At 45.1% G+C, this 12,327-nt stretch overlaps 1 protein-coding gene across 1 annotated transcript in view; it reads right to left on the bottom strand.

The window, feature by feature from the left end:
- The window catches only part of mvb12a (multivesicular body subunit 12A), a 42,427-nt gene that overhangs the window by 20,270 nt on the left and 9,830 nt on the right, over positions 1-12,327 (bottom strand). The window contains exon 2 of the mRNA XM_038784736.1: positions 1,631-1,789. Within this exon, the coding sequence (XP_038640664.1) occupies positions 1,631-1,726 (96 nt within the window). The 5' untranslated portion in view covers positions 1,727-1,789. The remainder of the gene's footprint in view (positions 1-1,630; positions 1,790-12,327) is intronic.

The raw sequence follows: 12,327 nt of genomic DNA, 5'->3' as shown, positions 1-12,327 counted from the left end.
ACTTTAAGTGTAGGCAATGCAGCGGCCAATTTGAATATAGCAAGACCTGTTTTTCTTTTTGTGATGTTGATCGAGGAATAAATATTGGCCAGGTGAGGACTCCCTTGCTCTTCTCAGAAGTGCGGCGGAGAGGGCAGACGGGGTCCTTGGTTCAACCTGTCGTCCAAAAGGACAGCGCTTCCAACAATGCAACACTCCCTCAGAACAGCAAATTGGGTGTTGGCCTTGATTTTAGAGCTTGGTTCCTGGAGTAGGACTTGAAGCCATGACCTTCGGACTCAACAGGCGAGGGCGCTTCCAACTGAGCCACAGCTGGAAATCTAACTCAGCTATAATTTCCTGAATTATCCTGCCCTCTTTTCCCTTTCCCTCTCCACAGAATTTTGCAAGAATGTTGCTCCAGAGCTCGTTCAATGTATTTTATTTTTTTGAAGAGTGCAACAGCATGCACAGAAATGTTGGGCCAATTATCCTTCACATCAACAATTGGTGCTAAACAGATTGCGACAGATTTTAACACCCGACTAAATCATTAGGATAAACAGACAGAACCTCCAGTTTAATGTCTCATCTCGAGATTGCTCCTCCAACAATGCAACAACCCCTCAATGTTGCACTGAACCATCAGTCCAGATTATATGTCCAAGACCCATAATGTGGGCTCAGGACAGACAGACTATCAAAATCCTACATATTCATTAGTATTTCCTCCTCCTTCAGGCACCATGCTCTAAGGGGGTGTTATGACCAGGGACGTCCATTGGATTGGTCCATGGTTATACCCGGCAAAGTATTGCAGTAGTTTGTCATTGCTTTCTGCAATACGGCTGACCAGGAAACTCTCCCACTTTTACTTTTTTTTTTAAAACAACCATTTTATTAAGGCATTTATGGTTTTATAACAACAAAACATACAAATGTAAATGGAAACATAATTCAGTACGGAACACCCCCCCCCCCCCCAAACCAACAACCAACATCCCTCCATCCCCACTCGCTGTTCCTGCCCAAACTAAACAAACTCCCCCAAACCCCCTCCTTCCCCCACTTATTATTCAGTTTTCCCTGAAGAAGTCAATAAAAGGCTGCCACCTCCGGATGAACCCTAACAGGGCAAACTTAATTTTCTCAAGTCTGAGAAACCCGGCCATGTCACTAACCCATACCCCTGATCTCGGGGGCTCGGAGTCCCTCCACACTAATAAGATCCGTCTCTGGGCTACCAAGGAGGCAAAGGCCAAAACATCAGCCTCTCTCGCCCCCTGGACTCCCGGGTCTCTCCCACTTTTACTGCCCTCCATCAGGTGTACTGGAAGGATTTACAGGCTGGTAATCAACCTGTTTGGCCACGTTATGGACTCTCTGGCCATCAGGTCTAGAAATGGGACTCGAATCCAGAGCTTCTGACCCAGAGGTGGCGGCACTATCCACTGCATCACAAGACCTCCTCTTTCATTAGTACATTGTGCTGAAATCTCAGTGATGATCCCAAATTTGAATTCCAGCCCCATATTCGGCTTTCACTTACAAAGGCTCAGGGACCATTTCCTATTCATTCCCTCCAAACTAAAATGCCAGTGGAAAGGAGCACCTCGGAATTACTGTAATCTAGCCAAATGTGCAGACATACCAGCTGATATTCCTTCGGACATGTGCTTGGGTTTGAGGACCAGCCCACTCCTGTTAGAGGGTAGCAACTCGGATCATTGGTTTCAGGTGCAGCCATCTGGAACAAGGCACAAGGTATAGCCTACACGTCAGCCACTGTTGCATCAACTCCGTTCTGTCGCTAACACCAAAGGAAAACAAAAGAATTAAATAAACCGGGGGGTGAGGAAAGTGGGGGAATACATTGCAGGATTTGTTTTGTGGGGGGGTTCACAAACAGATGTAGAAGCAGAGTCCAAAAAGTTATTTTCAAAAGGGTTGGTCGCATTTAAATAGAAACTTATCACATTAGACCATTCCAAAGCTCTTCCCCATGTTGTTTCTGCTGTGCAGGCAAATGCAGTCATTAGTTTACACAGAAAAAAGTCCCTCAAATAAAATATCACGATTGTTTATCAGATAATCTGTGTTTTGTTTGATGGGAGTGATGGGAATGAGGCGAGGCGCAGAAAAACGTGGCCCATTAACCTATTTCTCTGTACTAGAATTCGACCAACAATTTTAGCTATCATAATACTTGGGCAGAGCAGCGGGGTATTAAAAGTTTACATTCAGGGATAATAAAACAGCAGAGCAGGTTCAGTCTTCAGCATGTTGCATGACACAGTGAAAGCTCATTGAGAATTTCACCATTCGTAAGAGGAATGTCGCTCTGGTTGTTCTTGGTATTGGAAGCGGGTGGGACAGAGGGCCTGGATGTGGAAAGAGGAATGTCCTTTTGAAGTTCTTCACTCTAATACATAGAAAGTACAGCACAGAAACAGGGCATTCAGCCCAATTCTGTAGCTTTACATGAGCCTCTGCCTACCCTTATTTATCTTACCCTATTAGTACAATCCTCTATTCCTTTCTTACTCATGTACCTATCGAGTTTCGCCACTGGCTCCAACTACTCCATGTTTAGAAAGTGCAACATTCTAATCTTTATCCATTTTCTGGGTAAAGAGGTTTCTCCGGAATTCCATATTGGATTTTATTTTACATAGTTTTGGCTCAGTATCTCATCAGGCAGGGCACTGACCGATCAATACCTGCATTGAAAACAGATAATGACTATAATCTCAGCAACAGCCTACAAAATGGTCTTAATAAGGGTCATCTGTCAAAAGAGGGCAGGATTTTTTTTTTAAGTTCCATTTATTAAAAGGAAGAGTTCTAGCCTACGGCACACACAGCGTTTTGTCATGGAGATGTGACCACACAAGTTCAAACAATATGAAGCAGGGCTGAACACTATGGGGATAAAGGGGGGTAAACAGTCCACAACATTTGAATTTGTCAGTATGCCCTTTGGAAGTGACAAACAAGCAGCCTGCGCTACTTCATGTGGCGATACTCAAAATAATCTCTGCAGACACAACAATAGGAAGAGGACGTATCCACAATTGTAGTGTGTGCTGTTTCCCCTCGGGTTAAACGGACACAATGTAAAAACGTCACTGGCAAATTGTTGAATATTCCATCACATTCCCTAAAGGCTCAAGTCAGGAATGCAATGGAACACTCACCATTAGTCTGGAGGGAAGCGGGCACAACACCAGGCTTGGCACCAGGACTGATCCAATTTGCTCGTCTGCTGCTACAGTACCTGAACTCAATGCCCACTCCCTTCAGTGGCTCAGTTGGTAGCACTCTCTTCTGGAATCATAAGGTAACTCCCATGCAGCATTGGGGAAGCTCCAACTTTTGGATGAAGCGTCAAATCATGCCCCCCCCCCCCCCCCCCCCCAACCATCTGTCTGCTTGCGTGGATATAAAGGACCACATGACATTATTTCGAAGAAGAGTATGGGAATTATCCTCAGTGGCCTGGCCAAGATTTATCCCTCAATCAACATTAGAAAAACAGAGGGCAGCACGGTGGCACAGTGGTTAGCATTGCTGCCTACGGCGCTGAGGACCCGGGTTCGAATCCCGGCCCTGGTGTCACTGTCCGTGTGGAGTTTGCGCATTCTCCCCGTGTCTGCGTGGGTTGCGCCCCCCACAACCCAAAGATGTGCAGGGTAGGTGGACTGGCCACGTTAAATTGCCCCTTAATTGGAAAAAATAATTGGGTACTCTAAATTTATAAAAAAAAACATTGGTTGCTCGTTATCATATTGCTGTCGGTGGGAATTTGGTGAGCGCCAATTAGGTGCTGCGTTTGCCATATTACAACAGTAAGTACATTTTTTTTTAAAAAGGTACTTAATTGGCTGCAAGGTGCTTTGAGGCATCTGCGACCATGAAACACGCTATATACACACACAGGCTTCCCTTAGTAATGCACTCTGGTTGCAGCAGGCAGCCTCTACAGGATGTACTGCAGCAACTCACCAAGGTAACTTCGATAGGATTTAAGCATGCAATTTCCTGCTGTTGGGCCAACGGCTTGAAATTCCCTGCCCTGCAGTGTCATAAAGACACAGGCCCCTCCTGCCAGTAGGATCTACCATCCCGCCAAAGTCAGTGGACATTTGAATGGGGTCGCCGCATCTGCCACTGGAGAACGTGGGGTGGGTTGGGGGCCAGAAAATTCCAGCCAGTGGTTTCAGGCTGCAGTGTCAAGTAAAGAAGAAAATGTAATATTTTTCTTTCTGTAATATCATTGAGATACTTCTTATGCACTGGAATGCAGGCTGTTGGGGTTGTAAGTATGGCAATTATATAATAATCTTTATTGTCACAAGTAGGCTTACATTAACACTGCAATGAAGTTACTGTGAAAAGCCCCTAGTCGCCACATTCTACCACCTGTTCGAGTAATTGGAGTAAGAGACAGGATGACTGCGAGAGTCTAAACCAACAATAAGAATTATTTTGACATGTTAACAAACCCAGAGGAACTTCAGTCAGAATTTTATACAAGACAATAACAGGAATCGTTTTAAAATGGGTTGTTTTAGTTCAACAGGGGCTTTTTACAGGTTGTGAAAAGTGAAGTAAATGTAAGTTTATTTTTATTTCAAGCCTAAGAGCTAAAGTAAAGAAATAAATTTAGTCAATTCAGGAAAGAAAGCATTTCTGAAGGGACAGGCTGAAAACAATAAAGAGATCAAGTGAAAGAACAAATTTAAGGAAATATTGAAGCTATGCGAGGGGGTAGCTGCTCAGATCTTCTGGAAGACAACAGGATAGTTGGCCAGAACTCCCAGAAGGCTGTGTGAACAAGGCCAGACAGGCGAACCAGTTACCGTTGTGATGCTGCCAAGACACACTCACAGGTGATGTCCCGTTACACCCTACCTAATCTACGTTTGGATCTGCAGAATGTGAATTGGCCAAATGGTTGAGTGAGTTGCTACAACCAGTTGAGTGAATATTCCACATATATGGTGATTGCGTAAACTATTGCAGCCTGAGCCTGCAAATCAATGCCAAATGCCGTCTCTATGTGTGTCCATTCAACATTGCAGGCCCATTCACTAAAAGTGTTACTCAAGGAAGACATAGACATTTGCGCCACATCACTATAATATAGTGATCTAGACTGCTCATCATTGTCCAAATCTGTATTCATTGACTTATTAACTGAGCAACTTGCGCAGTTGAGTTCAGTTTTAATTACCCCACAAATGCTCAATTAGATAGTGTTGCTATGGGGGCCCCCTCGAAGGCCAGAACTCCCTAATATTTTCCTCTGTTTACACGAGAATATAATTTTCAATGGACTTATCCTTAATCTCCTATGCCTTGCCTGATATGTTTGCTATATTTGAATCTTCAGCACCATATAAGAATTTCCTTGCAAGCCTTACTGCACTCCATCTCCTGCTCACATTACCTTTGAAATGGAGCAGCTAAACGAGCTGCTGTTCCTCGACGTGCTGGTTGAGAATCTGATGGGTTCTCTACTACTGCCCAACGTAAACCTACTTTCTACAGCTCCATGCGCTTGCTAGAAGATTGGCCTCATTAGCAATCTAGTAAATAGGGCCCGAGTCACTTGCCCACCGTGCAAATAGGACACATCATAGCGATCTTGCACAACAATAGCTACCGCGATCAGATCATTGTTTGCGGTGTATGACACATTCTCACAAATTGGGCTTAAGGCTGCCACTTTCTGATCTGAAAAGCGCCCAGTCTAGCTCAAATTACACGATGACTTTGGTCCCAATATTTGGTTGGAGGAAATTTCTGTTCATTCAGTACTGGATGTTGGTCGGAGAAGCAGTCTGTCAATTCAGAGACAATGCAGGGGTCGAGAGAGGTAGAGGTGCTTCAATACTTCTGGAAAGGGCAGAAACCTGACTGGACAGATTCGAATAAGGAAGTTCCGGGAAAGATCATCATAGATTTCGATGGTGACTTCAAGAACTTTAGAGGAAAGGGTTTAAAAGGGAGGCAGTAATGTGTGAGGATAGAGGAGCCAAGTGTTTTTTTTTTGAGAGGAGTGATGATATAGAATTGTGGAATTATAGGAGAACAAATGTAGACCATTTGGCCCATCACGCCTGTGCTGTCTCTTTTGTGGTATTAACAGGTTTGAAGGAGATGGGGACAGTATCGAAGGAGAGAACCATTACCAATATCAGTTTACTTCGGGGCTAGGAAGGAAAGTTGAGTGGTCAGCAGTTTAATGGGAATAAGGTCCCATTCGGAAGCAGGACGTGGTTATCAGACAAGATGAGATTCAAGAGAGCATATGGGATTAAGGAGAGAAAAATGATAGATCAGGGCTCAGGTTTTAGAAGGTTATCCCAGTGGTCCAGGAGGAAGGGAGGGACATGGCAGAGGCAGTTGATCAGATGGTCTGAAGTTGTTTTGGAGACGTTTCAGAGGAAGAAGTGGAATGAGAAAGATTACAGCTACTGTGTAGAAATCCTGCACACAGCCTGCGCATTTCTGGGAATAATGCCTCCAGTGTGACTGACCCCGACATCACATTTTATAACAACAGCAAACGATGAATATTAGACCGCCAAGAAAGATTTTTCTTTGAGGAGGTGAGATTCTTTGGGAATTTTAAAACCACGAGCCAATAACAGTGAAGTAATTCCTCCCAGGACACACTGCGATTCAGTAACCACAAATCAACAAACGGCACAGATATTGCAGCAACCAAAATATACTTCTCTCTCAGCAATGGCCTGGCTTGTGTGAGAGACAGAAGTTAAGGTGAATGCGCACTGCTGATTATACCTTTCATCACTTTTAATGAAGAATAGATGTACTCAAATTACTTAAAGAGACAGAGAAGGGAAAACTAGGGGAGGGAATATTCTGATTGGCAGAATTCAGGTTGTGCAACTCTAAGGTCACCTGCCTTGGATTTGAAAGTCAAATTGGAATAATTTGCAATGGCTGTTCTTCCTGCTCCCGCACCGTTACCTCTGGTGTCCTCCAAGGATCGATTCTTGTCCCCTGCCCCACCACCATATCCCACTGGCATGCTGCCCCCTACAGTGACACCATCCGAAGACAGAGTGTTAGCTTTCCCATGTACACTGATGACACCCAGCTCAACCCCACCACCACCTCTCTTGATTCCTCCACTGTGACTAAATTGGGAAGAGTGAAGCTATTGTTTTGGACTCCGTTCCAAACTCCCATTTCCTAGCTACTGACTCCATACTTCTTCCTGGCAACACTCTTGAGACTAAGCCAGTCTGTTCTCAAGTTTGGGGTCACATTTGATCTCAAGATCAGCTTCCAAACTCACAACAGCACCATCAGTAAGATCTCCGTATTTTTTTTTTTTAAATGTATTTTATTACAAACATGTATCAAAGCAGGTTACAGCGAATAAACACCCCGGGAAACATACTTGCCAACAATCAACTATACAGTCTGTACAGATTTTCCCCTTTTTCACTCCCCTCCCCCACGACGAAAACCCCTGAAACACGGTCACAAACACCCCCCATCTTTCCTCAAACCCCCCTGAAAAGCCCCTTAACTCATACTTTATCTTCTCTAATCGCAGGAAGCGTACAGGTCACCCAACCAAGCCGCTACCCCCCCGGTGTCAATGCCGACCGCCACTCCAGGAAAACTCACCGCCGTGCAATCAGAGAGGCGAAGGCCGAGACATCGGCCTTCCTCCTCTCCGTGAGCTCCGGCTTCGCTGAAACCCCAAATATCGCCACCAAAGGGTCCACCTCCTCCGCCACTATCCTGGTTAAGACTGCGAACACTCCTCCCTAAAAATCTTCCCAATTTTTTTGCAAACCCAAAACATCTGCGCATGATTCACTGGCCCCCGCCCACACCTCTCACACTCATCTGCTACCCCCTGAAATGATCTCCGTATTTCCACCTACATAGCATCACCTGACTTTGCCCCTGCTGCTGAAACCCTCCTTCATTCCTTTGTTAACTTTTGGCCCAACGATTCCAATGCACTCCTGGCTGGTCTCCCATAAACTTGAGGCCATCCATGTCTTGACATGCTGCCCATGCCTTGACATGCAGCAAGCCTCATTGCCCCATTATCACCCCATGTACTCACAGATTTACACGGGCTCTCAGTCAAGCAATATCTTGATTTTAAATTTGTAATATTCAAATCCGTCCTTGGGCTTTTGCCCTTTCCCTTCTCCGTAATACCCTCTAACTCCATAATCCTCCAACGTTATCAGCACTCCTCTAATTCTGGCCTCTTGTGGAACTATTAAAATTGAAGATACACCGGTGGCCATTCCTCCAGTTGCTTCGGCCCCCAGCTTGAATGTTCTCCCTTCCCTCTCCACCTCATGTTCAGGACACTCCTTAGAACGTATCTCTTTGACCAAATTTTTGGTCAGTCAAGATCACAAGAATTAGAAAGGGTAGACCATTCATCCCCTCAGAATGCTCCATTATTTGATAAGATCATGGCTGATCTGATTGTGGCCTCAACTCCACTCACCATTCTGTCACTCATAACCCTCAAACTCCCTTGTTGATCAGAAATCTGTCTAACCCAGTCTGGAATATATTCAATGACTCAGCTTCTATTGCTCTCTGAGAAAGCGAATTCCACTGACTAACAACCCTTTGCGAAAAAAGAAACATTCTCCTCCTCTCAGTCTTAAATGGGTGATTTTTAAAACCGTGCCCCTGAGTTCTAGATTTCCCCACATGGAGAAACATCCTCTCATCTTCCATGAATCAGGTTTCTTTATGTGGCTCAATGTCATACTTTGGCTGAGGATGCTCCAGTGAAGCATCTTTGGATGGCTCAGTACGTTAGAGAGGACATGAAAACACAAGTTGTTGTTATTGCAATTTCTTAATGGCGAGAAACTAGGAAGCTGTGGAGGAACAATGTGATTTGGATATCCAGGCCCACAGACCGCAAAAATCATGCAAATAGGTGTAAATTATAATCGGACAGAAGAGCAGAGTGTTAATCTTGATCTCAAAGGGCACTGGAATACTGAACTAAAGAAGCGATCCATCAGTTGTACAGAAACAAAAGAGAAAATGCTGGAAAATCTCAGCAAGTCTGGTAGCATCTGTAGGGAGAGAAAAGAGCTAACGTTTCGAGTCCGATGACTCTTTGTCAAAGCTAACAGACAGAGAAAGTGGGAACTATTTATACTGTGGAGTGAGAATCAAAGATGAGTCATAGCCACAGAAACCCTGGGAAACCGGGTGCTAATGGCCACAGAAACCAAGGGGAAAGAGTGCTAATGGCAGTCCCCAGAGAACAAAAGATGTGAGAGGCCAAACAGCAGAGAAACTAACATCAGAGGATGAACTGTAGGTGTGGGGGGAGAGGAAGGGGAGCAAAGAGGAGAGAGATGAAGGAAAGGTGGATAAGATTGGTGGGGGGGGGGGGGATTTAAAAGTATATTAAGAAAGAAAGAAATGGTAAAAGACAGTTAAAATGAAATGAAAACAAATGGGTCGAGGTGGGGTAGAGCTGATCACCTGAAGTTGTTGAATTCGATGTTCAGGCCGGAAGGCTGTAGCGTGTCTAACCGGAAGACAAGACGTTGTTCCTCCAGTTTGCGTTGCACTTCACTGGAACATTGCAGCAGGCCAAGGACAGACATGTGGGCATGGGAGCAGGGTCTTTTGTTAAAATGGCAACAGGAAGGTCAGGGTCCTCAATGCGCACAGACCGAAGATGCTCAGCAAAGCGATTACCCAGTCTGCGTTTTGTCTCTCCGATATAGAGACGACACATTGGGAGCAGCGAATGCAGTCAACCAAATTGGAAGGGATGCAAGTGAAACGCTGCTTAACCTGGAATGAGTGTTTTGGGCCTGGAATGTTAAGCATGGAAGAGGTAAAGGGGCAAGGGTTACACTTTCTGCAATTGCATGGGAAGATGCCATGGGTGATGGGAGAGGTACTGGGTATGGTGGAGGAGTGGACTAGATTGTCTCGGAGGGAGTGGTCTCTGCGGAATGCTGACAGAGGGAGTGAAGGGAAGATGTGTTTGGTGGTGGCATCACACTGGAGTTGCCGAAAATGGCGGAGGATTATGCTTTGCATACGGAGGCTGGTGGGGTGAAATGTGAGAACGAGGGGGACTCTATCCTAGTTCTGGGAGGGAGTGGAGGCGGCGAGGATAGTGGCGCGGGAGAGCTGTAGTCCCGATAGCTGTGGGAGTCAGTCAGCTTGTAGTGGATATTAGTGGATAGTCTATAGCCGAAATGGAGACAGAAAGATCAAGGAAGGGAAGGGAAGTGTCTGAGATGGACCAGGTGAAAGTGATGGAGGGGTGGAAACTGGAAGCAAAGTTGATGAATTTTTCCAGGTCTGAGTGAGAGCATGAAGCTGCACCAAAATAGTCATCAATGTATCAGTAAAGGAGTTGTGGAAGGGGGCCCGGATAGGCAAAAAGGCAAGCGTAGCTAGGACCCATGCGGGTACCCATTGCTACACCTTTGATTTGGAGAACGTGAGATGAGTTAAAGGAGACGTTGTTGAGAGATAGAACGAGTTCAGCCAGGTGGAGGAGAGTGGTGGTCTCTCCTCTTTGCTCCCCTTCTCCTCCCCCCACACCTACAGTTCATCCTCTGATGTTAGTTTCTCTGCTGTTTGGCCTTTCACATCTTTTGTTCTCTCTGGGGACTGCCATTAGCACTCTTTCCCATTGTTTTCTGTGGCCATTAGCACCCGGTTTCCCTGGGTTTCTGTGGCTATGACTCATCTCTCATTCTCACTCCACAGTATAAGTATTTCCCACTTTCTCTGTCTGTTAGCTTTGACAAAGAGTCATCGGACTCGAAACGTTAGCTCTTTTCTCTCCCTACAGATGCAGCCAGACTTGCTGAGATTTTCCAGCATTTTCTCTTTTGTTTGAGATTCCAGCATCTGCAGTAATTTTCTTTTATCAGTTGTACAGATCCTTGATCAAATACCATTTGGAAAACTGAGCTTGGTTTTGGAGATCAAACCAGAAAAGGGATATTATGTCCCTGGAGGAAGTACAATGCAATTTCACCAGTATGACATCAGGGCTTAAAGTTGAGTTAGTAAAGGAATCCATTTTGTACAAAAAAGGATTTATTTATACCAATTCCAGTTTTATGTTCACCTCTGTGTTTGTAATCTTAAGTTTAGAATTCTGCAAATGGCTAATTGCACAATTACAGTATAGAGGTCATGCGCAGACTAAGGTCAGCGTTATTTCCAATTCCAGATTAAGTTATCTGTAACGAACAAGAATACATTCCATTCCTGGCTAACCCTGAGCACCACTTTTAATCTTGGGACTATGGGATAGAGAAAGATAGATATTTAGATTGCCAGAATTACTTAATAATGGCGGTGAAAACTGGTGCAACTTTCAATAAAATAGTTAGCAAAGATACCAAGGTGACTAAATGGTAAGGGAGTATTAGCGTTGACCATTGAGCTCTACTGAGTGCAATGCATTTACCTTCCATTGCAAAGCATTCTTTATATTTCCATTGTTCGCTACGCACATGTCAAGACTGTACTTTTAACATGAAAGTTTTTTGACTCAGTTTCCAAAAACTCATTCTTAACACATAGGGAAAACATTGCAGAATTTACATTTGGGACAGGTGTATGAGGACATATTGCAGACGTTAGCTTGCATTCCCTTAAGTTTGGAGACTTGAGGAATGATCTATCCAAGGGGTATAAAATGTTATAGATGGATATGATATAATCCCCTCTGATGGGGGACTCCAAAACAAGGAGGCACAACCCTAAACATAGGACATACAGTGCAGAAGGAAGCCCCTCGGCCCATCGAGTCTGCACCGACCACTTAAGCCCATCCCCGCAACCCCTCCTAATCCTTTTGGATACTATGGGCAATTTAGCACAGCTAATCCACCTAACCTGCACGTTTTTGGACTGTGGGAGGAAACCAGAGCACCCGGAGGAAACCCACGCAGACACGGGGAGAACGTGCCAAATCCACCCAGTCACCCAAGGCTGGAATTGAACGCGGGTCCCTGGCGTTGTGAGGCAGCAGTGCTACCCTAAGCAATGCTGCTTATTAAACAATTAAATACAGAAAATACATCTTTGGGTGTAGCAACTACAAGATGCACTGCAGCAACTCACCAAGGCTCCTTCGACAGCACCTTCCAAACCTGCGACCTAAAAGGGCAAGGGCAGCAACCGCATGGGAACACCACCACTTGCAAGTTCCCCTCCAAGCCGCCCATCATCCTGACTTGGAGATATATTGCCATTCCTTCACTGTCACTGGGTTAACTCCTGAACTCCCTCCCGAACAGCACTGTGGGTGTACTACCTACA

This window comes from Scyliorhinus canicula, chromosome 25, assembly GCF_902713615.1.
Source record: "Scyliorhinus canicula chromosome 25, sScyCan1.1, whole genome shotgun sequence".
NCBI lineage: Eukaryota > Metazoa > Chordata > Chondrichthyes > Carcharhiniformes > Scyliorhinidae > Scyliorhinus > Scyliorhinus canicula.
This window is presented reverse-complemented; position numbering and strand designations above follow the sequence as displayed.